Source organism: Eptatretus burgeri, chromosome 14 (assembly GCF_056783735.1).
Source record: "Eptatretus burgeri isolate ZD-2024b chromosome 14, Ebu_testis_v1, whole genome shotgun sequence".
Lineage (NCBI taxonomy): Eukaryota > Metazoa > Chordata > Myxini > Myxiniformes > Myxinidae > Eptatretus > Eptatretus burgeri.
The window spans coordinates 4,148,543-4,176,065 of NC_140974.1; the positions used below are offsets into that span (position 1 = coordinate 4,148,543).

The following is a 27,523-nucleotide window of genomic DNA, read 5'->3' on the forward strand; positions in this document are numbered from 1 at the left end:
GCAGTTGGTGTGCATTAAATAAGTTTAACAAGGACAAGATCTACTGGAGAAATGAGTGGATCCTTGAGGGTTAGGGGAGGAACAGAGGGTTGAAAGGGGAGGAGAGGTGGACAAAATGAGAGATGGGAGAAGACTGAGAGGCTGTTTCTTTGTTACAAAACAGATAATATCATTAAAATGTGCACCAATGGCAATGTTGTGTTGTTTTCTTTACGATGTTATTTACTTTCACGAAACGATGATTCTCTGGAACTCTGGAATTCTTTCTGGTTATTGAAAATCATACCCTGTCTGACATCTGTGCCATATTCTAGGGAAGAAGCATTACGTTCTACACATTTTGAATCTCTTGAGGACCTGCTAGACTCCTTTGGACCGGTCCGAGACTGTTCTCGTGACAATGGTGGCTGCACTCGAAACTACCACTGTGTGTCGGAGCGACGTGTTGACTCCACCGGCTGCGTGGTAAGACGTCTGCTTTGTCTTTTTCACGACATTTGCTACTTTGAGTGTGTACAGTGAGCTTACATCAAAGATTATTTGTAAATTAGATGAAGGATGATGATGATGTAAGCACAGGAAAACCTTTTTGTTTAACCCGATTCAACCTAGCTAACTCGGTTTATCAGTGCATTGTTTTCTGGTTCAATATGCTTTGACTGTATCGCTATGTACGGGGCAAACCAACAGCCGAATGAAGCCAAATGAATGTTCGTCACAACTTATGTACAACCTGTGGGTAGACGTTCGCGCTAAAGATGCACATAGAGGGAAACGATTGATCACGTTAAACCTGTGTCGAGATGCTCGAATGATTGCTACACAGTATGCGAACAGCATTGAGAAACGCAATCACTACGGAGCTGCGTGGAGGCCTGCGCTCAATCATCCTCGGCCTGTGTCGAGATACACGAGTGATCGATAGATGTGAACGCCGTTTGTGGGAGAGGTGCATGTACAAACCTGGTTACTACTCATTATAATGTGAGTTCAACGCTATTAAGTTGTACACAGCCAAACATCGTCGGTAAATGCTGGGATTTTAAAATTCAGTTGAAAACCCGTGCAATGGAATGGAGGATCCAAGCAGGGGAAATGAAAGATGAACACTTCCACCAAATGTTCCGTTCAGCCAAATGATGTGCGTCTTGTAATCGCATTCTACAAGTATTGATTAATATGACGTACGTGTGTGTGTGTGTGTGTGTGATTCCACATCCAGCAAACAGATGGAATACACATTTGAAGATGCGAGAGATAATAAATAATCTTTGGGTGGTGTGGTTGGACCTAGCGGACGTTTGTAGGTCAGTCACGAATTTCCTGATAAAGACACTGGAATTGTTTCTGGTTCCCAGTGATGTTCTAAGCCTCTTTGATGTATTATTTTTTAATCAAAATCACAATTTTTTTTTTTTTTTTAAACACACAACCATACCATCATCTGGCGAAAGCTCAAAAGAACGTGACATTACAATGGGCTGCACAAATTTTCCAATCGTCATTCCTTTAGGAAGGGCTGCTGGCAAAGGGAAAGAGAAAGTGAATAACAGGAGAGCAATTGATACCTCAACTTACGGCCTTTGTGGATAACTTGACCCAGCTTTAAAAAAAAAAAGAAAACAAAATCTGCGATAGCACCGGGATTGTTTGGCGAAATATATAGGAAAAGATGTGTTGCTCTGGTATCGAGTTTACAGCAGAGAAAAGTAGCTGCTTGGTCCTGCAGTAAGAAGAGGTAACAGCAGATCCCCCTGCCTAACCACCCTGCCACCAAAAAGATGAGGTAATTCAAATTGTAAGTGAAAAGCTCTCATGAGTTTGGGCAGGTGGCATCAAGAACCCGTGTCGAACAGGCAATGTGGCTTGGAAAGTTAACCCGAGACAAAAATGAGGTTTGAGTACAATGGATTCAAGCGACCTACCACATAAATACAAGCTGCAGTGTTATTGCCCTGTATTGTTACCCAAGATCTTGTGGTCTTTTATGATCATTTATATATAATAATTTTGAACAGGTTCGAGATTATTATATTACATTATTGGTTGGAAGGATTAATAAACGGCTGATAATATGGCTACACTCGCAACAACAGACTCAGATGGAAAAATGACAAAGTTGTCTTTTTCATTGAGGCGAGGGAATGACCAGAGGGGAATATGAGATTTTGAAGGTAAGGCTTCATTGCTTTTTAAAGAACTCGACTGACTCTTTTATGAGAGAGATAGCTCAAGGTATTAGATGAGAAGTGATAATAAAATTGAATGCCATATAAGCTTTTCCATAGGCAGAATAAGACTGGGACACAGCAATGGATGGAGAGCACAAAAGGTTGATAAAGGATTTGATCGAGGAAAAATTTGAAGAGAAAAACAAACAAACGAGAAAGCATCTCAAAATGCAAAACCTGTTCGCGCCCGCTTTGCACTCGAACTAAAGTCGATGGAAACGACAATTAAATGTGATTGTACATTTTATTCATGTCTCTTCTCAATGTTCTCATAATAAAGGCTTGTTGAAGATTTGATGAAGATTCAGTTGGAAAAAAATGTTTTGACCTGGACAGACGCACTGAAGCTCATTGGTAAATAAATAAATAAACATGGCAGCGATTTAAAACAAACGGCCGTCTCATGCTTGACATGCTGTGGCTGTGCTCGTCAGGGCTATTTATAGTTACTATGACGTTGTCCTTTCACATTTTGACCCAATTTTTAATTATTTTCTCCATATTCTCAAAATAAAGTTTTCTTGAAAATTTGATGACAAAACCTCAAAAGGTAAAACGTTATTGCTTGCAGAGACAGGCATGCACACACAAACACACAATTGCAAAAACCGTCGCCTGTGCTAATAAATCAAGATATTGGTTTGATTAAGAATTTGTCGAGAAAAATACAGGAAGAGAAGTGTTGGCTTCAACTACAATCATGGGTAGCCTGGTGTTGGCTTCGTGGTTAGAGAGGTGGATTGGGATCCCAGCTTCGTGGTTAGGGTGATGGATTGGGATCCTAGCTTCGTGGTTGGGATGGTGGATTGGGATCCCAGGGTCCTGAGTTTGAGCCCCGTTTCCACTGAATTAACACCAGGGGGTTGACAGCCTGTCATCTTTCTGAGGTTGGCAAAATGAGCACCAGTGTACTGGTAATAGGAGCACTGCATCAGTGGCATCGCTGTGCCCCTAACCAATGATGCAACCAGCACCCAAAAAGGCAGCACACGATGGGAACTACAATCACAAAAATAATTCATGAAATATTTTTTGGCCTCAACATATAACTGGCATCCTTTGTAATACGTCGTTCATTCTGATTTTCCAAACTTGTTGAAAAATTATCCACTTGCTGCTGAGTAAGTTCATGAATTGTATTTGTGATTTCAGCCACAAGATAACATAAACAATGTGTTTTTGATGAGTAAACAGCTTTTTTTACGTAGCCCCATGAAATGTAGTGGAATTGGGACAGGTCAGGTGAACGGGACAGCCGAGCAATTGGTCCACGTCTACCGATCCGCTTGTTTGGGAAGAAGTCATCGAAGAACCATCACACATTCGAAGCATAGCGGCAGGTAGCCTCGTCTTGCTGGGACAAGATGATATGTGAAAAATGTAATCGCCATAGTTCAGGAACAAATGAATTCTACAACAATGCAAGTCACGTTCACCATTGACTGAAGCTTCTTCCAAAAAGAAGAAAGGACCAATGATGCGTCCGGCATGGCTCAATGTGCACACTCCCATTTAGAAGGGAATTAAGCTGGATGTCCCATTTGTTACTCTTCGGTGGTGGACATTATAGATCCCAGAGTATTAATTTCACAAGACGAGGAGCCTACCCTCACCTTTACTTGCTAGTACCCTGGTCAAATTACAAATTCCACCGCTGACTACCTCTGTGAATGGCAATGCAGACCACCCATAATTACCTCCGCCACCTAAAGTAGATGCAGGTTATGTTTTCACCCTTGTCTGTCTGTCTGTTTGGGAGCAGGATATCTCAAAAAGTTGGGGACGGATTCGGAGGAAATTTGGTGGATAGGTTGGGTATGTGACAAGGAATAAATGATTCGATTTTGGTGAAGATCCACATTACATCCGGATTCGGATAGTAGAATTTTTTTTAATTTCCCAAGTGATTCTTCATCATTGAGAGATGGGGCCAAAAACGATCCATCGCACAATATCTCAACATTGTGGATGGATCATAACAAAACTAGCTGTGTGAGTTGGTTAGATGACAATAACAAGCCAATTTGATTTTGGTTCCGGTCCGGATCCAGACCTGGCATATAAGTGGGATACAAAACGTAAACTGTTCAGCCTGGCAGAGGTATGCGCTCGACCGAGTGCCGTTCTAGTATTCATTCATGAAACTGCTCCAGCAGCACGGATGTTCTCGATTGATTTTGATGGACATTTGATTTGATTCGATTTTGAAAAGTGAGGATTACGTTGGCGATATATCATTGAATTTCTTATTGGTTGCTTTTTGCTTGCTTTGTAACAAATAGCCTTTTGACTATTTTTGTTTCACGGTGTTTCTTTACGCGCTTTACAAAAAGGGCCTCTTTTTGTGCCTCTGTTGATGTCTCTCCTTTTTTTTTTTATTGAAACAGCTTAATGGCAGGATTTTATGGCATTTGGTTGATAACTTTTGCAAAACATGCTGTGGATCATGCTGTGAAGATGTCCATAAAATGCAAAATGGTGTTGCTGCATTTTTCCATGCACATGAAGCATTTTTCCATGCACTTGAAGCAGTAGCACATATAAACTGAGAAAATGTTAATTGCACAAGGTTCAGCTCAAACCTATAGCGAGAAGAAATAGCAAGAGTTTGTAGATTCTGGAGGTTCACCGAAGGAACATCAACGCAGGAGGATGCCATTTCGGCCCATCAAGCCTGCACACTCCCGCCAACACTCACACATACCCCTCTATCCCCACTGCTTTGAGGTACCCATCCAAATCCAGTTTAAATCCATCCACTGTTTCTGCTTTTGTTTCTTTTTTCATTTTTTTGTACACAAAGTCGAGGTAGGTTTTCCTTCTGTTCTATATATTCGTTGAGTAGACAGAACATACAATGGGTGAGGATGTACCGGAACAAAAGGAACAGCAGAAGGAGAGGGGGAAACATACCAACAGCAGGATTGAGGGGCAAAATAGAAGGAGACGAGGTTATGTGCCGGAGACAGTGCTGGAGGATGCACTGTGTGGTTAAGGGGGATACAGAAGGAAAACTCTCAGGAAGGAAAAACTAGAAATTTGGAAAGAGGTGGACTTGTGGAGGGTTAATGGTGGGAGAAAAGATCATGGTTTTAGATGAGGCATGATCTGACATGGTGATTAACAGCTGTCTTGAAGACCTGGAGAGAAGAGTGTGATTGAAGAGAATGTGGAAGTAGGTTCCACAGGTGGGTTAAAGTAATGAAAGAGTGTAGGTGAGCAGTGATTCTGGGTGTTCATCAGAAGGGAGTTGCTGGTAGACCGAGCACCCTGCAGAAACTTGGGGGGGGGAGGGAGGGGTGGGGGTGGGACCAATTATGGCACTTCATTAATAAAAAAAACACAGGGCCAGAAAAAAAATGAAAATGTGTTTATCTCATCGATACCATAAAAAGGTGCTGAGCGTGTGTCCGCCGAGTTCCACCCATTGGTTGGACAGTTCTCCTGACTCCATCCACAATTTCAAGCTGGAAATTCATACGGCCGCCATGTTGGTGCTTACTGCTATGCAAAGTCAAAGACATCTTCGGAGTTGTCGTATTCACTATCGCCTTGCCCCTCCATATAAGTTTTCTCTTCTGTGTAAATTGGCAGTTGAAAGGATTTTGAGTCGATAGGTATCACAGGCCGAGGGAAGATAGCCTCAGCGATCAAGGCAGCGCTCTTGTTTATACACTGCCTAAATCACTATGTGACATTCTCTCAAGCAGGGCTTTTACCGTCGAGGTTACGGAGGTCCTTGCTATTATTTCTGACTATTTGCTATTCAGCGACTCCACCAGGGAACAAAAAACCCATGTCATTATAAACGTCTTTGTTGATGACTTCCTGAAATCTCATGACATTGTGAAAGAAAACATTGGTCATTATTTACTTTTATTGATGCGTATACATATATATATATATATATATATATATATATATATATATATATATATATATATATATATATATATATATATATATATATATATATATACACACGCGTCAGGAAGAAGATAATTGGTTTTGGTTCTTACAGTCCCTTGGCAGTTGCAATTCCACGGGGTTTCTGCAGATCTCACAGGATTGCGAATTGGACAGGCAACTGTGGCAGGCCATGACATGTAGGAGCTGCTTCGATCACGGTTTCTTTGAAGTCGGTATGAGCACGATGGGGGAGGGGAAAACACCAAATATTCCACTGTTTCGATGTGGGAATGGCCATTTGCTTTTATGAGTGGGGGAAGTGTGAGGAGGAGCGAACAGAGTTGGGGTTGGAAGGGGGATGGAGCAAAGATGGGACAGAGTTGTGAGGGTCATGTTGAGGCTTTGGTTGGTGGTGGGGGGTGGCGGTTGAGGACTTTTGGTGGGGGTGGGTTGAGGAGTTGTGGTGGTGTTTGGGAGTGGGTTTGAAGGCTTGACATGGAGAGGGGATTGAGACCTTAGAGTTGGGAGGTGGATGGTGAAGACTTGGGATTTAGGGGGGAGGGAGAGCAAAAATGGGACAGAGTTGGAAGGGGAAGGTTGAAGCTTTGGAGGGGGAGGGGGTTTTTGGAGTGGGGAGGTGATTGACGCCTATGGGTTGGGAGGCAGCGGTTGAGGACTTGGGGTTTGTGAAGGGAGGGAGAGTTGAGGACTTGAATTCACATTTTACATTTTGCTGTTGTTCCATGGGTCCCTACGAGCACTGTTTCTAATGCTCCTGCATCCACAGATCACAAGGATGTCACACAATCTGTCCTTTTTCCAGAGATAAATTGCTGCTATCATGTTAATCATGCGTTATCTGTTTCCATATTAAAATTCATAACTGCTGGGGTTTTTTTTATCCTGCACTATGTAAATCTAAGTTTGTGGTTCAATAAGCAACAAGATGTGATCAAGTTTTGTACTGCAAATTTGGAGGGAACTCTCACCTGCATAATACTGGAAAGGTAAAAGTGGTGTTCGATGAAATGGAACATTATAACTTGTAAAACCTTGGACTGGCTCACAGCAGAAAGTTTGGTGGCTTCTCTCTTTTCTGGGCTGGTGTAATTTTTTTGCATGCCGGATTCATGTTCACTCTTCTCCAGTTTTGCTTTCTCTGCTCTTTCATCTCTCTATCCCTCCCCATTCGCTCCAAATCACATCCATTCTTCCAGCAATCCCCTCCTTCTGAAACTCAAAGCCATGACTCACTGCTCACCTCCACTCTTTTGTTTCCCTTTCTCCAGCTTGTGGAACTTCCTTCTTAAGCCTGTTCAATCCCACTCTTCCCTCCATGGTTTCAGGCTGGCAGCATGCCACTACCTCAGGTCATCATGTCTCCCTACCCATAATCTTTTCTCTCTTCATAACCTCCCACCCCCCTCCCAGCCCACATCTTTACATCGATTTTCAGGTTTCTATGTTTTCTTCCCTCTTTCTTTCCTCATGTTCATGCATCCCCTTCTTGGATCCACACTGCATTCCATGCCTCCACTTACATAACCTCTTGTGCCATTTGCATAAACCTTATGGAAAGAAATGTGGAGAAAATGCACTGGGAAAGGTTTATGTACAGTATCTTGGAATTTGGGAATGTCATAGTAATAGTCTTGCAAGTAGCGTCAGACAAAAGGTTATAATCTATGTGTTTGTGTAATATCAGACAAAATCACAGCTCGTTCATCGATATAATACATTCCAGTGAGGGACTGAGTGGTTGCTCTAAGATTAGGAGCACATTCTTAAACATACTGATGGATGAAACCAACAGAACATTGATTTTTGTTCCGCGAGCAAGAAGAATCTAACATTTTGGGTTGGAGGGTTAACTCACAAAAAAAAACTCTTCTCTTTGCTTCCCAGAACAGTGAGCATATCTCAATGAAAATTCTGTTGATTTCATCCACTGTTACACCTGTCAGCCCATGCAGACGGACACGAGCCTTGACGAGCAAGAATATTTCTTCATTCAACATTTAACATACATGTCAGTCAGCAGGAGTTGCTTGTCCCAGCATTGACTGCATTTGAAAGCTCGAGAGTTCATAGAACACATTACCCCAAACCGTCTTGAGAAACAAGGACGTAGGCGGGGTCTACGAGCGGCAAATTTGATTGGTTGTGAAGACGTAAAATTCCGTAATATTTTGTCCAAGTACTGATAAACTGAAAGATTTTTGAAAGTGCCAAAAAGGCGATTTGTGGTCTATGGTGTTCAAGTGCATCAATGAATTGACGAAAAATCAAAATTTTAAAGGCCAGAGAAAAAAAAAATTGCTCGGAAATTTACCGTAGTTGATGCAGTGTCTTTTACACCATCTTATTTAAAACATCACATTTGTTGTTTGTGCTTGTTGTTTGTGTCCATTATAATGTCCTTAAAAAACAGTAAGTTTCCTGTTTGGAATGATTTAAAATTTTGTTTGACTGCTAGGCAGGCAGAGAGTAATAAGATATGTCGCTCCTCTCTGCGCATTCACGATCGGCACAAATTCAGAGCCGAAGTACTGGTAAACTACAGGTTTGTTTTCCAAATCATATTCTGATTTGTGTTCACAATATAACATGCAGTTGAAATTTGGGGGGTTTTTTGTATACATAGTTGAGGCTCATGGTTGAGGCTATTAGTACACTGAACAGATTAGGAGACAACACATCAAAAGTAACAGTTGAGATAGTGGTGGAACACCAACAGCAAAGTTGAAGACAAAGATAGAGGGAGACTTGGACAAACAATGGGTGTGAGGAGGAATGAGAGGCAGGAGAGGACATATGTGCTGGACAAGATGGACACAGAAGAAAACTCCCTCCAGGAGGGATTGGGATAGGGTTTGGGGGTTAACAAGGGTAGAAAAGATTATGGTTTTGGATTGGGGATGATCTGAGATGGTGGTGAACTGCTGTCTTGAATACCGAATTGTTCGTAGATGGACAGATGGATAAAGTGAACCAATTGCATAACCCTGCTCTTTGGGGAAATACAATAATATCTAAATACAGATATAATTGACCTACAGTATTTAATTTATAAATTCCTGGCCCGAGGTGAGTTCATGTTACTGGGGTGAAGCAAATGTGAAGGTGAACTTAGCCACCAGGACAATGTCAACGCATGAAATCTGGGGAACTCACATCTCCGGACTTGGGGAACAAAACAAACGAGACAGTCGACTCGTTAAATTCTCCAAGAATAATGTAATCATCATTAAGAACAATATTTTAGTACATTATCCTCCGAGACTGTACCCATGGCATTATCTTCTGATTTCTGTATTTGTAATCGGGTGAATTACATGATGGTAGCACAGGACTGGTGAAGTAGAGTAAAAAGGGTCAGAACATATCCAGCACTCATAATCGCCTTCCTGCTGCACAGTCCAGCCTTGGGTTAAAGAACCTTGGGTTTAAATGTCGATGCGTTATAATATGTTTATACGACATCAACCCCCCGATGTATACCGATTAATAGTCAAACAAAAAATTTAGTCTGCTTCTTGGACATGATGACGAGAAAATGCCCCATTAACTTTGGTGTAATCATGTACCAAACGATGACCTGAAGGAAGAAAGAGCGAATGCTGTGGAATTCTGAGCAAACTCTGAAGAAGCTTCCTGATTTGAAGGTGTAAAAGGGGGAAAGAGTTGAACAGCTACAGTGAATATGAAATGAATCAACAGGCGATGAGAAGAGAGAAGGCCGTAATGAACACAAACTGTGAGAAGGATGACTGACGATGAAGACGAATGCTGCGCAATACTCGTACAGAGCAGTGAAAATAATTACATTGAAATTCAGTGCAAAGTGTGGACATTATGAAAGACAAAAACGATAAATTGTTGTTTGAATGAGATGATATGAAAATGGATGGAAGGAATACTTATTTAATTTGTACAAAAAGTCCACTAATAATGCAGAACAGGATCAGATGATGTTGATGGAGCACATTGGGAAGTTCCAACATAGTGAGAACATTCTCACTGAGTTATGGAAGAATTGAGTGCAGGAAACAAGAGAGATTATTATATGGTTTGTCGTTTAGTGTGGCATTCAAGGAAATTGCCTGACACATGTGTCTGAGCAATACTTGTTTCTTTTAGAAAAAGAAGCCAAAACAGAATGCGTTGATAACAAAACAATCCTCATATTAATTTGGAATTGATCACTCGCTTTGAAGCAATACAATTTTTTTTTTATTACAGACCCTTGGCATCAACAAGCTAAATATATGGAACAAACAGTTTCAGATGGGGCATGTCGCCACCATTGGAGCATTTAAATTGCATCAGATGTGGCAATAAATGGGAATTGTTGCTCCCAGCTTGCCGGCTCGATGCCAGAAGACGCCATTTGCATTTTTCTCTCCTCCATCCCTCCCGCGTTTAGACTCCCGGTTGGGCATGGGCAACTTGCTACTTTTGCTGATTAGCAATGATTTGATGCATTCCTCAGCCAAACCATGATTCTGAAGTCACCGAAGAACAAGAGGTTTGACAAACGTGTGTTTTTAGACGACTGCAATCTGCATGGCATTTGATGCAGTGAACGTGAGGAAATGTGGTCATTCAAGAGGGACACAGGGTTTCCTAAATAATATCATTGGAATGATCCAATCAATTTATTCAGAACAGGAAGCATCTGCGAGGCCAGCAATAGCTATTACAAATTGCTTTGAAATCTGATGAGGTGTTCTCCAATGATGTTCTGATGACGTGTTCTCCAGTTATGTTTCCAATTTGGATACTCAAGATAACATGAAGGCGCTGCCTTTGACAGGTTCAAAGGAATTTTAAAGATTGGTGAACACATGGTCACCAATTTACACGACGTGACAATGGAGAACACCTTTTTTGTATACATAGTCTTGGCTCGTGGAAGAGCTCGCACACTGAATGGATCAGGACGTAACGGACAAAAACAGGACGAAAAACGCACTAATGGAGAAGGAGGAGGAAAACTTGAAGGAGGAAAACCGAAAAATAAGGAAGGATTTAGGTGGTGTTAATGAAGGTCAACGTCTGGGTTTCTCCTCTTCTGACAGTTTTAGGACCATCGGACTGCAGGTTCTCTCTCTGGACTGGCCGGATTCCAAAGGGGTTCCATCCGGTCGCCACCATCTTTTACACAGCCAGCACCTTCCAGCTCCCTGGCTGCCTACTCCTTCACCCTGGTGCTGGCCTAATTTGGTCCTTTCCCTTTCTTCTTTTTATTTCTTTCTTTCTTCATAATGTGTATGTATATATTTCTGATCGTTACAATCCCTAAACTAGAATGGCACTTGGTAGAGCGCATACCTTCGCCACATAATGCCTGATCCACGAGAACATGTCGGGCCCAATACATTTTTGAAATAACATGGTATACATCGTTTTTGGCCCTATATCTCAATGGTGAAGAATCACTTCAAAAATTAAATAATTCTCGTATCCAGATCCAGATTCGGATCTTCACCAAAATTGAACCAATTCTTCCTCATCACACACCCAACGTGCCCACGAAATTCATCTGGATCCGTCCATAACTTTTTGAGATTGTCTGTCTGTGTGCAGGCTAACAAACAAACAAGCTGGTAGGCGGCGATGGGTCGCCGAGCATGGAAACTATAAGATATAGAGAAAAATGGATGTCATATAGCAGATAGGGAATCACCTTAAGATTATGCATATCAAATGTCATCCAGTTCCATCTACTGATAACTACTCGGTTTCATTTGAATGAAAAGTACCGAAAATGCGGTTTGAAATCGGAAATCTCCAAAGTTCGAGGGGCTGCTGCAGGTGAACAAAGATCTAAATCGAAAATCCGGCTCGATTGTCTGCGCACAATGTATTCCAGACGATTAGTGTGAATTTTCATGACCATCCGACCATAACCCGAGGAGGAGTAGCATTTGGCACGAAGGTACCTCCAGCTCTCGCATATTATTGATTTTTGCACTAATTGACCTTTGACCCCTGACCTAAGCGAAATCGGTCAATATGTCCTGAGGCAAAGTTGTAGTACTCATTGAGTACCATGAACCTGCAAAGTTTCATTCGTATCGATGCACTCACCTGGTCGCTAGGGGGGCTTCAATTTTTGCGCATACCCTAATTGTAGGGGGCGCTGTGGGTAAAGTATTCCATATATCACAATAACTGGAATATATTTGATGGAGCATCACCTGTAGATCATTCGTGCCAAATTTCATAACCCTACGTTGGATAATGGCTTTCGGAATTGATTTCGCGTGAACGGTACCGATTTTGAAGGTTTTTCGGTTGTTGCTGGGTAACCAAAGCGTCTCTCGCAACCATCACAATTTCCAAAGCACTAGATCATAAGATGTACCTACCACCCGAGTTTGGTCAAAATCCACCCACGTTTACTACCAATTATGCTGATGACAAACGAACAAACGTCCAAACAAACAAACACAGAATTACTGACAATAAGGGTCACCTATTTCGGCGACCCAACAGACAAGCAGACAGAGAGGGGTGACAACATAATCTCATTCACCTTCAGTGGTGGAAGTAAATAGTAGAGGGTTGATTTTATGTTGGCTTGGTGTGCTGCAGCCTGTAACACTGGAGGTGGATAGGAGTGTGCCAAGGAAGATCTTTATCTGACAGTGATGCCCAGTTGGCGGCTGGCTTTTCAGACAAACGTTGAAATCTGTTTTGCCCAAGAAAGGTCATGGGTGAAAGTAAGACCCAGGAGTTTGAATGACTGAACCCCTCAAGAGGATTGTTAAGAAAGTCGATGGGATAGCATGGGGAGGGGGGGGGGGGGGGGGTGAGAGTCGTATTATTGGCGTTAGGCTTGGTCTCTCTCATTTATTATGGTTTTTCTTTGTTTATTATCATTATTTTCTGTTGGCTTCTTCTGCCGAGGATGTGTGTGCGTGTGTGTGTGTGTGTGTGTGTGTGTGTGTGTGTGTGTGTGTGTGTGTGTGTGTGTGTGTGTGTGTGTGTGTGTGTGTGTGTGTGTGTGTGTGTGTGTGTGTGTGTGTGTGTGTGTGTTTGTCCGTCCGTCCGTCCGTCCGTCCGTCTCTGTCCGTCCACTGATGAAATGGAGGTGGCATGCACAAATCATTATGCCACATTTGAGAGTATCAATGAAACATGGAATAGTTGCACTCTTCCGGAAGATATTTCTGTTGAGAGCATTGTGTTATCCATCGGTAACGTGAGTGGGATTGAAAACGTCCATGCAGCATCGCACATTATTAAACGAGTCATTGTTTTTGTTTCAAGTGTAGCTTCGGTTGCTCGTGTAGTTGAATAACGTTTGGTGCTCGATTGCAGGTTATTACCCTTGCCAGATGAGAGGGTATTGCATTTGGGTCTGTTTGTCTGTCTGTCTGTCTTTGTTTGTTTGTCCGCACAGTACATGTGTTTTTCTCTGCAACCACTTGTCGGGTTGAGAAGAAATTTTCACCAGAGGAGCGACTACTCATGCAGAATGTTTTTAATAATTGTGATGTCATAGGTCACGTGGTGTGGTGGCCATTTTGGGAAAAAGGAAAACCTTTGGACCTCCATCTCTGAAACTGCACCAAGGGAAAATTGAAACTTGACACATCACAAGTACTCCCTATGGGGAATAAGTGTCATTTATTTTGAATGATTTCATAGGTGTCTTCTGTATGATGTAATAATTGCATACGTAGAACACTACAGCCAATCGCAATGAAAATGTTTGTGGTCATCGAGGGATAAATTGGTCCACAGAAAAATATATATTGACGTCATCGATCATGTGGTTCGACAGCCATATTGTTTTTTTTTTTGTTCTTTTTTTAAACCTTCAAAAATCTTCCCTGAAACAACTGAACAGATTGAGGTGAAACTTCACACCATGTCCCCCTAGCCTTGAGGATACCAGGTATTCACGAATAATTGATAGGTCACATGGTCTGACAGCCATATTGGATTGAGCGAAAATCTTTAAAAAAAAAACAAATTTTTCTCTTGAACCGCTTTCTCAATTGACATGAAACTTCACAATTATGATCAATTATTGATTGGGAATATAGGTTTTAAATTTCAATCTGATCAGACGCATGGTCTGGCAGCCAGAATGATTTGATTTTTTTTGAATCTGCGTTCTTTTTGTTGTTTTTTTAATATTTACTTTATTTTGTATGAGGCTCACTTGGCTGTGCCTGGATGGGTTTGAGGGTAGAGGAGTAGCAGTTGAAACCTGAATCCTATCCAGCTTCCTGCTGATGACTCCACCTTTGCTTTTTGCTTGTTTGGGGGTTCCTTCTGACAACTCCAATGTAGTACTGTCCTATTTGGTCTTCCAGTTGATTTGAATTGATTAATGTTAATCCCATTATAAGTTAAATTTAATTATAATAAACATCATGGGTCAAGGTCAGGTGTCCAACCAAAGTGGAGTTGCATCAAAGCGGAACGTCTTGGTACTCGGTCATCACTGCCAGCAGTTATAAAGTGGCAGTTCTAGTTATGTCTTATCAATTACGGAACACACCAGTACACAAAACAAGTCCCGTTGAGGGTCTGCAATGTGATTGCTCTTTTTCTTGTTTTTTGATGGTGTACAGCCCTGCTGGTGAAGTAGTTATTTCTAACTTTCCGCCATTTCTAAAGGGTAAGTTGATTTCCGATGCACTTCCAAAGTATGGAAGAATTGTTTTTCAAATGTTTATGACTCCAATAGGAATAGAATTCCAAACCGGATGATGTGAAGAATGTGATGTCTTTGAGGAAGATCGTGCACATAGTACTGAAGAAAGGAAATAAAGAGTTAAACATAACATTAAAATTTACTCCGGATGGGCACAATTCCCAAGTTTACACCATTCCAGATTCGCTTGAGTGCATTTCATGGGGCAGTTTTGAACATATGAAGCGTTTTTGTCCTAAAAATAAGGAACAGTGGTGGTTTTGTGGCGATTTCAGTTGTTACCATGCTCAATTGACTCAGTGTTGGTAAATCTCTCACCAGCCATGGCACTTCACCAAAGGACTTCTGTGACTTCATGGGACTGACTAAATTTGTGAACATTCCAACCTGGATTTCTCCCAATGACAAATCCTCCCTCCTGGACTTGGTGATGACCAATTCTCCTGCAAATGTCTCCTGCTCTTCCTTTGCTCCAATAGGTTCATCTGGTCATATGCTTGTGAAAGTTGACATCTCTAGCTATTTTCAAAGAGCCCACGAAACAATGGTGAGTCTGGCATGTCACTCAAGCAGATTGGCAGGGACTGCCAGCAGCCATCTTTCTTCAGGACTGATTTGAGATCTGACAAGGTCTTGATTGACCATGAGCTGCCCCTACTCCTTCAAATATATATATATATATATATATATATATATATATATATATATATATATATATATATATATATATATATATATATATATATATATATATATATATATATATATATATATATATATATATATATATATATATATATATATATATATATATCCCCTGATGTTATCTCAGCCTGGGAATTCTTCCACAGAAACCTGCTCCCTCTTGTGCACAGATTCATCCCATCTTGCATCTTGAGTTCTCCTACCCTTCTTCCCACCCATGGTTCACTGAATCCTGTGGTGAGACGTTTGATCTGAAAGAACTTGCTTTCATATTTTGGAAAAATCCATCCGAAGGTAATCTCAGGTCATTCTACAAAGTCCGTAACAAGTGTGTGTCCACTCTCAGGAGAGCCAGAAAACAACTTCTGTCCAACCTCATGAATTAACTTTCAAACTTGTCTCCCTCCTCTAAAACCTGGTGGTGCTTTGTTAAATCTATCTCTGAAGTATGGCCCCCCTCCATTCCTTCCCTCACCTTAAATGGCATCACAGCCAAGTTCATTCGTAAGAAGGCTTAATGCCTCAACTTTGTGCTTGCTTCCAAATAATGTCCTCAACCCTTTGCTCTCTATACCCACCCTCCCAATCGTAGCAAACTACTCCTGGATCCTCCCAATCCTGGACTCTGTCTTTGTCTTTGGCAAACGAGAAGGTGGAGAAGATTATTTCAACCCACGACTCTGATTATGCAATTGGACCGGATGGCATCAGCTCATGTGTTATAACAACCTGCTCTGATGCTCTTGTACATCCTCTTTCTGCTCTTTACACCCGATCATTTGCCCTAGGTCTTCTTCCATCTGCTAAAAAAAAATTCTACCAACATCACTGCATTACAGAAAAAGGTGCTAAAACCAATCCCCTTAACTACAGACCTTTTAGCTTGCTTCCAATCATCAGCAAGGTCATGGAATGCATCATCACACTTGATATGAAATCCTTCCTTTTTCTCTCTACAGTCTCATCTCAGATCATCAATTTGGATTCAGACCAGGACACTCCAACTTGGACATGCTACTTCTCCTCTACCAACAATGGATGGAGGTACTCAATATCAGACATGATATCAGGGCCATCTCTCGAGGAGGCATTTCGTATATCAAGCAATCAATAGTCTGTCACTCAGACTTGCTCTTCACACCTGGCTTACTGACTTCCATGACTATTTAGCCAGTGTGTGGCTCTCAACAGAATCCTTTCATCTCCAGCTCTCCCTGTAAAGGCTACAGCGCCCCAAGGCAGTGTTCTGGGCCCAGTCCTATTCCTGAACTTCATCAAATGAACTCTCTGACTCTGGAAAATCCTCTTTATCGATTTGCTGATTACTCCGCCCTCTGCTTTGACATCACTCATTATTCAGACAGGAAGGCTGCAGCCTCTTCCCTCTCATCAGAGCTTGAAAGAAAATCACAAGAAGGTCAAACACTTGGAATGTCATTCAATTCTGACAAATCTGACAACCTCTGTCTGAAAGGACCGTCTAGCAAAACACCCATCTACTGTCTTAACAATCCTCTCAAGGAAGTTCAGTCATTCAAACTCCTGCATGTCACTATCAGCCATGATCTTTCTTGGGCAAACCACACTTCAAAATTGGTCTCCAAAGCCAGCCACCGACTCGGCATTGACCATCACATAAAGTCCTTCCTTGACACACCTGAAATTATGTCCACCTACAAGGCCTTCATCTGCAGCTTGATGGAGTACGGCTCTCCCCTGTGAGCTGGCTACCCGGTCTCGCATCTTTCTCAGCTCGACTCTGTGGAAACCAGGGCTAAGATTATTGGAATCTCCAGTGCTGAAGCTGAGTCTATGGGCTTGTCACTTCACCATTGCAGACGAGTTGGTGGTTTCTCTGTATTCCACTGCCTCCTTTCTCGTCTTACATCCTCTACTCTCTCCATGCTTTGTCCCCCGGATTTTCTACCAGGCTCACACGGTCCACCATTAACCCCCTGCTGGTGAAACTACCTAAATCCAGGATCACTTCCACCTCCACTCATTTGTTCCTCGTTTTTTTTTTCCTGCCTGGGGAAACAGCTTCCAGATCCTCTTCAATCTCAGATCTTCCCCAATGTAAAGCCATCATCTTCTCCACCCTCATTAAATCTCACCCCAATTCATCTGGTCATTTCAAGTATGGGAGCATGTGAAGGAGCAGTGCGTTGCTGCGTCCATGATCCGCTGGTACTCTAAGGGCCTGTGATCATCCCCCAGGCAGATGCCTGGCCCATCCCCATCTCCTTGAGATGCTGATCGACCTGCTGCAACCATGAGGTACGTGGTCGGCACATTCACCTCCTCCACTCACGAGGGTCCCTCGCTGAGAGAATCTGGTGAGCAGAATCAGCATCAGGAAAACGAGCCACACGTCCATACAGCTGCAGCTGACACTCACGGAATATGCAGGAAACAAATGTCATTAGAGTCTCTCAGCAACCGCTCATTGGACACAAAATCTGACCAGCGATAGCGAAGGATTCTCTGAAGAGACTTGGAACCAAAGGAATTAAGTCTCCGTCTTAAATCCCTGGTCAGAATCTAAGTCTCACTTCCATAGAGAAAAACTGGAAGCACCAAGGACCTGAAGACTCAGACTTCCGTCGTCCTGCACAGGCACCGACAACGCCACACCCCATGTTCCAGTGAATCCATGATTCCCCAGGCCCAAATCAGACATCTATTGACCTCTGGCTCACAGCCAGCAGAGACATGGATATCACTGCCAAGGGAAGGGCATCTCTCCCTGACCTCAACATCCTCACCACAAATCTGTACAGACAAGACAGCAGCATCCAAAATGTCATTGAAAGCCTGGATTATAGTTTTGACCCAGGAAACCAGTAATCTCAGTGGCTCCGACTCCTTATTCAGCACATTGAGGGTCCCCAAAAAAGAGCCTCTGCAAATATGACTGCATCGTGGGTGAAATCAAGGTCAGAGATTTTGACATTCCCAAATGATGCACCACAGGTTGATCTCTCCAACATCCTCCCGAGAATCCAATCCATACAAGTGCTGAAAACTGTGAGGGCCAGTACATACCCCTGACGAGCTCCAGTAACAACTGGAAATACTCAGTACCAGAGTAGAGTTCAGACATCAGATTGATCAGTTTTGGTGGCACCCCACGAAGACCAAGAATCCTCCCGAGGGCATCCCGATTCACTGAATCGAACGCTTTGCAGAGATCAACATAGGCTGCAAGCAGCCCCTTCCAAAACTCTCGTCTGCATTCGGTGAGGACTCGAAGATCAAGGATACAGTCAATCATTGACCTCTTTGGTGTAAAGCATGACTGCTCGGGGTGCTATTGCTCAAGCAGGTGGTGGTGAACCCTATCAATCTGAGATTGAAGAGGATCTGGAAGCTGTTTCCCCAGGCAGGAAAAAAATTACCATCAATAGGTGGTGGCGAACCCTATCAAGCAAAGACCTTGCCCAGCAATGAGAGCAGCGTCACCCCTCGTTAGTTGTGTTGCAGTCCTGGCGATCACCCTTCCCTTTCCAGAGAGGGAAATGGCTCCTCTTCCAGTCAGTTGGGATGATGCCTGTGTTCCAGGCAGAGCACAGAACTGCCAGCACCGACACGAGTGCAGCATTTCCACCAGCCTTGAGAAGTTCAGCATGGATGCCGCAGATTCCTGGAGCTTTACCCTATTTCAACCAGTTCACCGTAACCTGTGTTTCCAAAAACGAAGGTGGATCACAGTTCATTGGAGGGTCAGCAATAGGGATAGTAACACCCCTGACATCCAACTCGACAGCTGGTGGAGCAGTCTGTTACAGTAACCGGCCCAGCGAGACTTCACTTCGGACTCCTTTGTCAAGAGCCCACCACCCTCCCTTCTAATGGCAGTCCACTGTGGGATGGGCTTGGAGGAATACAATTCACGAATTCCCCTTTAAGCAGGATCTGAAACACTTAACCACAGGTGATCCTTCATCCCCTCACAGATTCCTTGCAAATAGGCCTCTTTGTCCACCCTCAACACATACACAGTTTTACGCCTCAACATCCTGAACAGCTCAGCTCTGCCATTAAACCTGGCACTGTGACTGCAGTCAATGGTATCCAGTGTCCCTTTAGAGGCAAAATTCTTTGTCGCCCGACGGTGAGTTCCAAGACATCCAATGACAACATCAAGGATGCTGGGCTTGACGGCACTCCACAACTCTTAAGGATACCCTGAAGCACCCAGACCTCCAAATCTCCACCCAGCCTGTTCAAAAAATCCTCAGCAACCCTCTCATCATAGAGTTTGTCAACATCCAGCCTTGGCTGGAATGGTACCATACTCCCGGATTTAAGTTCCAACTTCAGAGTTGCTACAACAAGCCTGTGGTCGGTATTGAGGAACTGAGCACTCTGGCAGACCCTGCAGTTCTGGATCACCCTCCATCGACCATAAACAAGCACATGGTGAATCTCCTTTGCCCAGCAGTGTTGAAATAACAAGTCCGGTGATGAGCCTGTGGGTGCTGAAACCATGAACCAGCCACCCTAAGTCCGTGACTTTTTGCAAAGTCCATGAACCTGATGCTATTCTGGTTCACGGTTCCAGACCCATTGGGGCCAACACATTTCTCATAACCATCAATTCAGTTCCAGTTGATGCGTTGAAATCCTCCAAGACGATGAGTATCTTGCTTGGAACACTGATCAACCACAGACTTGAGCGTGGCATAGAATGCGTCCTTCACGGTGAGATCACTCGGCTCAATCGGAGCATATCCAGAGACCAGGGAAATGACAACCAAGGAGTGACAAATCCTTAGTCTCATGATTCGCTCGTTGACCGGTGTTACTTCAATCATCATTGGAGTCAGCTTGTGAGGCACAGCTACAGCAACTCCTTGGGAATGGTAACCATCAGAGCGACCAAACCAATAGCAGGTGTAACCACCCGCCATGATCTCACCGCAATCCGGTCTCTGAACATCAGAGAGCGCTGCAATACTAACGTTCAAATGCTTTAGCTCAGATGATGAGAGGTGATCATCCTCTCTTCGGGATAGGACATTCCAGGCACCCACCCGAATGGACCGCCACAGGTGAACCCAAGGAGAATGCTGTCTGATGGACGACACCTCAGCACCACTCCACCACAATCTGATCCAGTAAGTTTACCCCATGTTTTTCCTCCTATCACCAAGGAAGGGGGCCCGATCATTCTTTGCCCCGATCCCATCATTCGGTGAGCCTGCCCTCTGAAGGGCAACAGCACAGGAGGTACTCTCCCGGAGTGGATTTTCAGATTTATTTTCGTTTTTCTTGTGTTTTGCAGAATGAAGTGTTTTACGGTGGCCGGAGTGCAAATCCTTCCACAACCTCCCTAAAAACACAGTAACCCACTAGCAGGAGGATGTCAAAAGACACAGTTGGGCACTCAATATGGTTGGCTGTTGGCTCACCTTAGCTCCTCTGCCCAATGACAGGTTTTATTTTGAATCCTGCTGGGTGTCCATATCCATACACTCTCCCCCACCAGGAAACCTGTTGGGGGAGACTGTTCGGTCACCGCCAACCCAATCATGAAACGGGTTAGTGTAGGTTTACATGGTACCTGTAGCAAGTCACAGATCTAATCTGGCCTGACCTGACAATACATCCAGCTTTCAAGTTTCCAGTTTTCCATCCTGAGTTCTCTTCTCTATCCATCTTGTCCACCCCATACATCCTCTCTTGCCTCTCCTGCCTCCCCATACCCATTGTGTGTCCACCTCCCCTTGGGTTGGTGTTTGTATCAGCTGTTGGTGTTCTCTCTCTCTCTCTCTCTCTCTCTCTCTCTCTCTCTCTCTCTCTCTCTCTCTCTCTCTCTCTCTCTCTCTCTCTCTCTCTCTCTCTGTCTCTCTGTCTCTCTGTCTCTCTGTCTCTCTCTGTCTCTCTCTCTCTCTCTCTCTCTCTCTCTCTCTCTCTCTCTCTGTCTGTCTGTCTGTCTGTCTGTCTGTCTGTCTGTCTGTGTGTGTGTTCTGTTCCGTTTCCTCTTGTCCTGTCACGTCCTGATTTATTCAGTGTACTCATACTAACTCTTCTACGAGCCTCGACAATGTATTCAAAAAATGGCAGTTATTCTCTTCCTAATTACTTCAATCAAACACCTCCTCTTTTAACTCATAAAATCATTTCCATCCTTTTCCATGCCTGTATTTCGAGAGAAATGACATCACATGACTGGAAACTAACAGGAGGTCAATCTATCAGAACCATACAAGGATTTTGCTGACCGCTTCTTCAGCTGCTTCTTGAAGCTTTTTCTACTAAGCTCCTTTATTTTGTTCCAAGCTTATTTGTCGATGGCTAATCTCTTTGTGATAATTAGCATCCTCAGTCATCAACTACTCTTAGACCTGTGGTAGTCCATGTCTATTGATGTTAATCCTCAACCTGTTACCCACCTCTTTACTCATTCTTATTTTTCCTTGTTCTTCCTCGCATTTATTCACAGTTCGTATTCAATTGATGTTCCACTAAGAGGATCCACCAGAATTTGCAATCCTCTGTTTGCTTTAATGACCTGATCACCGACTTCACCAGCTTACCTCCAACATTTATTTCATCATCACAATATTCCATTACTTCTTTCGCAAGTGCTTCTGCATGCAAGTTGACGAGGAACAACCTTCATGGAAATGATGCAAATACCAGTGTATTCACCAGCCTCTCTTGGTTTGTATTGACACCTATTTGTCTTTCCAGATCTTTGTCAATCCTGACATTGCTGTTCTCCCAAACACAAACCATTGATTATTTCCTCCTGCACATTCTTCATTCACTTCAATGTTAGAATCCTGGAAGATGAAACATTCCACTATTTCCACATGATCGTTTCCAAATGTGAACATGTCGATTTTCCTCAGTTGACAAGATTTAAATCTTTTTTAAAGGTTTTCTTTTGTTGTTGACATTGTCATGGCTTGTTTGAGAGCTAACACACAACGCACAATAAGGGGGGCAAGAGACAAGAAGGACAGGAGAGGGAAGGACAAAACAGTGGGGAACGGAGACATTAGATCTGTGGAAGGGATAGGGATGGGGCGAGGAACACGGGGTAAACAAGATGGGCACTATGTGGACTTTCAGGAAGGAAAGCAGGGAATTTGAAGGAGGTGGGGTTGGGGTGGATTAACGGGGGCAAAAAAGATCGTGGTTTTGGATGGGGGAAGATGGGTGGTGGTGAACAGCTGTTTTGAAGGCCTGGAGGGAAGAATGTGATTGAAGAGAGTGTGAGAGTTTATTCCAAAGGCGGGGGAAAAACAGGAATGAAGAGTGAAGGTGAGCAGTGATTCGTGATTTTGGTAATTTTACCAAAAGGGGGCTGCTGGCAGACCTTGAGCGCCCTGCGGAAATATGGTGAGGACATATCGCAGACAGAGCGGGGGGGGGGGGGGTGGGTGGGTGAGACCGCAGAGGAGATGGTAGAAGACAGAAAGACCACCGACCTGCCTGTGGTGAGAGAGTGAGAGGCCCAAAGACTCAGCCTCTCTGCGGGAGATACCAATAATCCTAAATTCCTTGGTTTCCACAGAATGAAGCCGGGAAAGGTGAGAGGCAGAGCACCAGCCCAGATGAGAGAGCATTACTTCATCAGGCTGCGGACAAAAGCTTTGCAGGTGGTCAGGAGCTCAGGTGGGCCGAGGAATGACTGCATGATGGAGGATTCTCAGCCGGCGACTGGATTTGGAGGCCAGGTTGGAAATGTGGCTTTCCCAGGAAAGATCATGGCAGATAGTGAGACCCAGAAGCTTGAAAGAAAGGACTTCTTCCAGAGGATTGTTGAGAAAGTGGATAAGGGGGTTTTCTAAACAGTCCTTTCGGAGAGGCATAGTGAGAGTGTGAGATTTGTTCAGATTGAAAGACATGTTCCACGTGTTGGACCAGTTTGTGATTTTACCCAGATCTGCAGTGAGCAAAGAAGCTGCTGCTTGCCGGTCTGAGAGATGACAGATGGTTCGGCAGAGGGTGGAGTCATCAGCAAAGACATATAGAGGATTTACCAGAGAGTCGGAGAGATCATTGATGGAAACCAGAAAAAGAACATGGCCCAGAACGCTGCCTTGAGGAACTCCAGCCTTGATAGGAAGAGGGGATGACAGAATTCCATTGAGGGCCACACATTGACTGTGACAGGAGAGGAAGTCTGTGAGCCATGAGTGGAGATGACTTTGGATACTATAGGAAGAGAGTTTGTTGAGCAGGGCAGGGTGCCAGACCATGTCAAAAGCACGTGATATGTCGAGGGATATGGCTCTGATTTAATGTCTGGCATTGAGGACCTCCATCCATTGTTGGGAGAGCAGAAGCAGCATATCCAGGGTAGAGTGACCTGGTGTGAAACCAATTTAATGATCGGAAATCAAGCCATTGGAGAAGAGGAAGGATTTCATGTCTGAAGCGATGATGGATTCCATAATCTTGCTGATGATTGGGAGAAGGCTGATTGGTCTGTCGTTGCAGGGATCTGTTTTTGCACCTTTTTATGCAGGGCGATAATGTTTGTTGATTTCCAAGCAGATGGCAGATGACCTTGAGCAAATGAGAGGGTGAATAGAACTGAGAGAGGGTGAGCAAGAGCAGGGGAGCAGGTTTTTAGGACATGTGGGCTGATGCTGTCTGGACCGGTTGCATATTAAAATATAGACAAGCCTTTTTCACTTTCCTTCACTGTCTGTAGCAGTTTCATCAAGTCTTCTTGACTTTCTGCCAACAGAGTGGTATCGTCAGCATTCCTTAGGTTATTGATCCATCTTCCTCCGATCCTGACTCTAGCCTCGATGTCATCCAGGTTTGATTTCCTCATGATGTACTCACTATGCAGGTTGAACAAGCAAGGGGTGAGAATACACCCCTATTTCACCCCTTTTCCAACTACAAATCATTCCATCTCTCCATTCTGTGTTCTTGCTGTAGCTTCTTGTTTAGTGTGCAGTCTTCTTTGCAGACATATCAGGAGCTCCGACATCCCAATTTCTCTCAGCATAATCCACAACAATTCATGATCAACACAATCTAAAGCTTTGCAATAATCTGTAAAACGGACATGCACCTTCCTTTGTTATTCCCTTGCTTTTTACATTTTACACCACAGATTTGCAATTTGATTTCTAGTACCTCATCCTCTCCTCAAACCTGTTTGCTCAATGGGAATTTCTCACTCAAATAAGTCTTCTATTCCATGTTGAATTATCTTTAGTAATGTCTGTTGAAGAGTATGACACCATGAAAATTGATTTCCAAGATGCGGAAGGCGTAGAAGAGTTCACAAACCATGGCAGCCGTTTTTCTCAAACAGTATAATGACAGTAAAGTAATAAAAATATGAAATGGAATTTCCAACATTGTGGTAATTGCACTAGCATCAGTTAGGAAAAACAAATCAATTTGGAAAGCAACCCAGATTACAATTATGTGTATATCGGTGCTCCCATTAACCACATATGGTGCAAGTTACTGCTTCTGATGAATGATGATCATAAAAAGATTTGATAGTTTTGAGTTGTGTTTCAACAGAAGGCTGTTAATAATCAGTTTGATTGAAAGATAGACAAATTATCGGGTATGAGAGAGAATTGTTGGAAATCGCATATTACAAACAACTGTGAATTGAAGTAACTTGAAGTATTTTTGAGTTGTCGCAATAAGTCATGGGTTGGAAAAAGATATGTATGGAAACCGAAGCAGAGGAATAAACAAAAGACGCAATAGATTTTAGAGTGAGAGAGGCACTTCGAATGACAACAGCTGCTTTGACTGCCAAAAATTATTTACCATTGACTGTTCAGCTGTATATTGTGTTCCTCCACAAGAGCGAAGGGTATTGTTAATATTTACGAGTATATATGTACCGATGATTTGATATGGACCAGATTGTTTATTATACAGGACTCCGTAATGTCGATTGTGGCTATCTACTACTATAATAAATAGAGCTAGGTTGTGTGGCTGTGGCTATGTCAGCAATATTCACTCATCGATTGTTCACGGCACTGACCAATTGGGTCTGCCAATTTTTTTCATCCACATGTGGAATGAAGTTTGTTTATAAATCCTGTATTGGCACACTATTCAGCCTTAAACTTGGGTGAAAATCAAAAGGACAGGTTAGAGTTTTTATTTGTTAAAGACTTCAAATATTAATCATGACTATTTTCTCTCCTCTGATTACCTTTCTTTCATGATAGATAACACGTTGTTCAGTTTTGAAATGTACATAAACTCAGCAGTACTCTTAATTGTACAAAAGTTTTATTTGGGTGGTACCATGTGTATTCGACTGCTGCCTTGATCGCTCCCGACAAAACATTCATTACCTCATCTCCTCTGCATGGGTTGTAATCCAAACTTACCTTTCTTGCCTCAAAGCACACCTTTATTTCATGATAGAAGACTTGTTCTGTCTTCAAATGTGCACCAGCGGCTTCAGGCCTCTGAGGCATATACTGTAAGTATCACGATCAAAATGGCATTGATTTGAAATTTTTGACGTTAGAATTGTGGTTAGAGTCAGGTCAGTGAAGCTCCACACTGGGCAGTCGAGCAATTGACAGACAGATTGGTGGAGTATATGTGTGTGTATATATATATATATATATATATATATATATATATATATATATATATATATATATATATATATATATATATATGGATATGTATATATATTGTTGTGGTTTCCACCCATTCGGCATGCGGACGACCGCCTCAGCCCAATTGCGGCCGCACGTGCCTAGCGAACGAGCAATCCAGTCGTAGCTTTCCGGATCAACGCCGAAACCCAGCTACGGGTGTTTTTAACACACCATAGATCAGCCAACTCTTCTGTCTATGCGCTACAGGGTCAATCGCCAAATTGTCAATATACCTAATTATTCGCGCAGACATAAATTCCGGAAATCTACACCTCAATGGGACCTGCACAAAAACGAGCCACTTTACACAGCTCGTTTTGTATGCGATTGCCGAGCGGTTATATATCGCCAAGTCCCGTCGGACCCGATTATCTTATCGGTGTTAAAAACCAGCTAACATTCCGAACGCTCCATGGCAGTCAATGAGAGGAAGGGACGCAACGAGCAGGTGACATTTAACAATGGAGACATTTATTAACAATAATGGGAAACTAGGGAAACACATAAGAGCAGAGCTATACCGACTATACAAAATACAATGCAATCATTTACAGCACACAAAAGCACTTAACAGTTTCCTACTTATTAGACGGGCCCACGGACACACGTACGCACACACACACACACACACCCAAGAAATGGTGGCTGATGCCTTTAATAACGGACTCCAGCTCGGAGGACAGATGAGCTGAAACCCAGAACCTATCTCGAACCTCTCCACCTCGTGTGGTCTTCAAGCTGTTCGGACCCAGGCTCCAGCGAGAGCGAGCTGGATCCAATCGCTGTGAGCCGCGATCCTTCCCGAGCTCCAGCAAACCCTCTCGCGCTTCTGAACACGTGCTGGTCAGCCGAGGTGCCGATCCTTCCCGTCGATGCGTCGCTTCCCCGAGGAACCACCTCCAAGATGAGGCCGATGAGTCGCACCAAGCCGGGAACCAAGCGGAGAACAAAGAGCTCCACGAACCAAGAAGAGCCAGCCGAGCAACCAGCTCAACTCTCTTCCGATGAACAAAGCCTCTCACAACACGAATCAAGAGCAAGAAGCCACCAACACCAGCTCGAGCTGAGCAACCAGCTCAACTCTCTGCCAATGAACAAAGCGAGGACCAAGAACTCCGAGCCGAGCAGAACCCGAAGGCCTGCTGAAAAGCCAAGCCGAAGCAAAAAGCTTTCAAAAAGCCGCAACCCTAACCCGAGCCAAGCAGAAGCTGAAGCTCTACTGAACAACCAACCGAACCAACTCAGGATCTCTTCCTTATTCTTCTCCGCCCTTCCCCTGCTCCGGCGTGACTCATCTCCCCGTGCCCGCACAACCGCGGGTGGGAGGGAGTTGTTTACGTCCCGTGATTCAGGACGAGAGGGCTCTTCTTCCT

The 27,523-nt window shown here is 43.4% G+C and overlaps 1 protein-coding gene across 5 annotated transcripts in view; it reads left to right on the forward strand.

Annotated features, from left to right (window-relative positions):
- Window positions 1-27,523, forward strand: part of LOC147012574 (astrotactin-2-like) — a 954,475-nt gene that overhangs the window by 568,450 nt on the left and 358,502 nt on the right. For all 5 annotated transcript variants that reach the window (XM_085853556.1, XM_085853558.1, XM_085853557.1 and 2 more), the window contains one exon: window positions 315-465. In XM_085853556.1, the coding sequence (XP_085709682.1) occupies window positions 315-465 (151 nt within the window). The remainder of the gene's footprint in view (window positions 1-314; window positions 466-27,523) is intronic.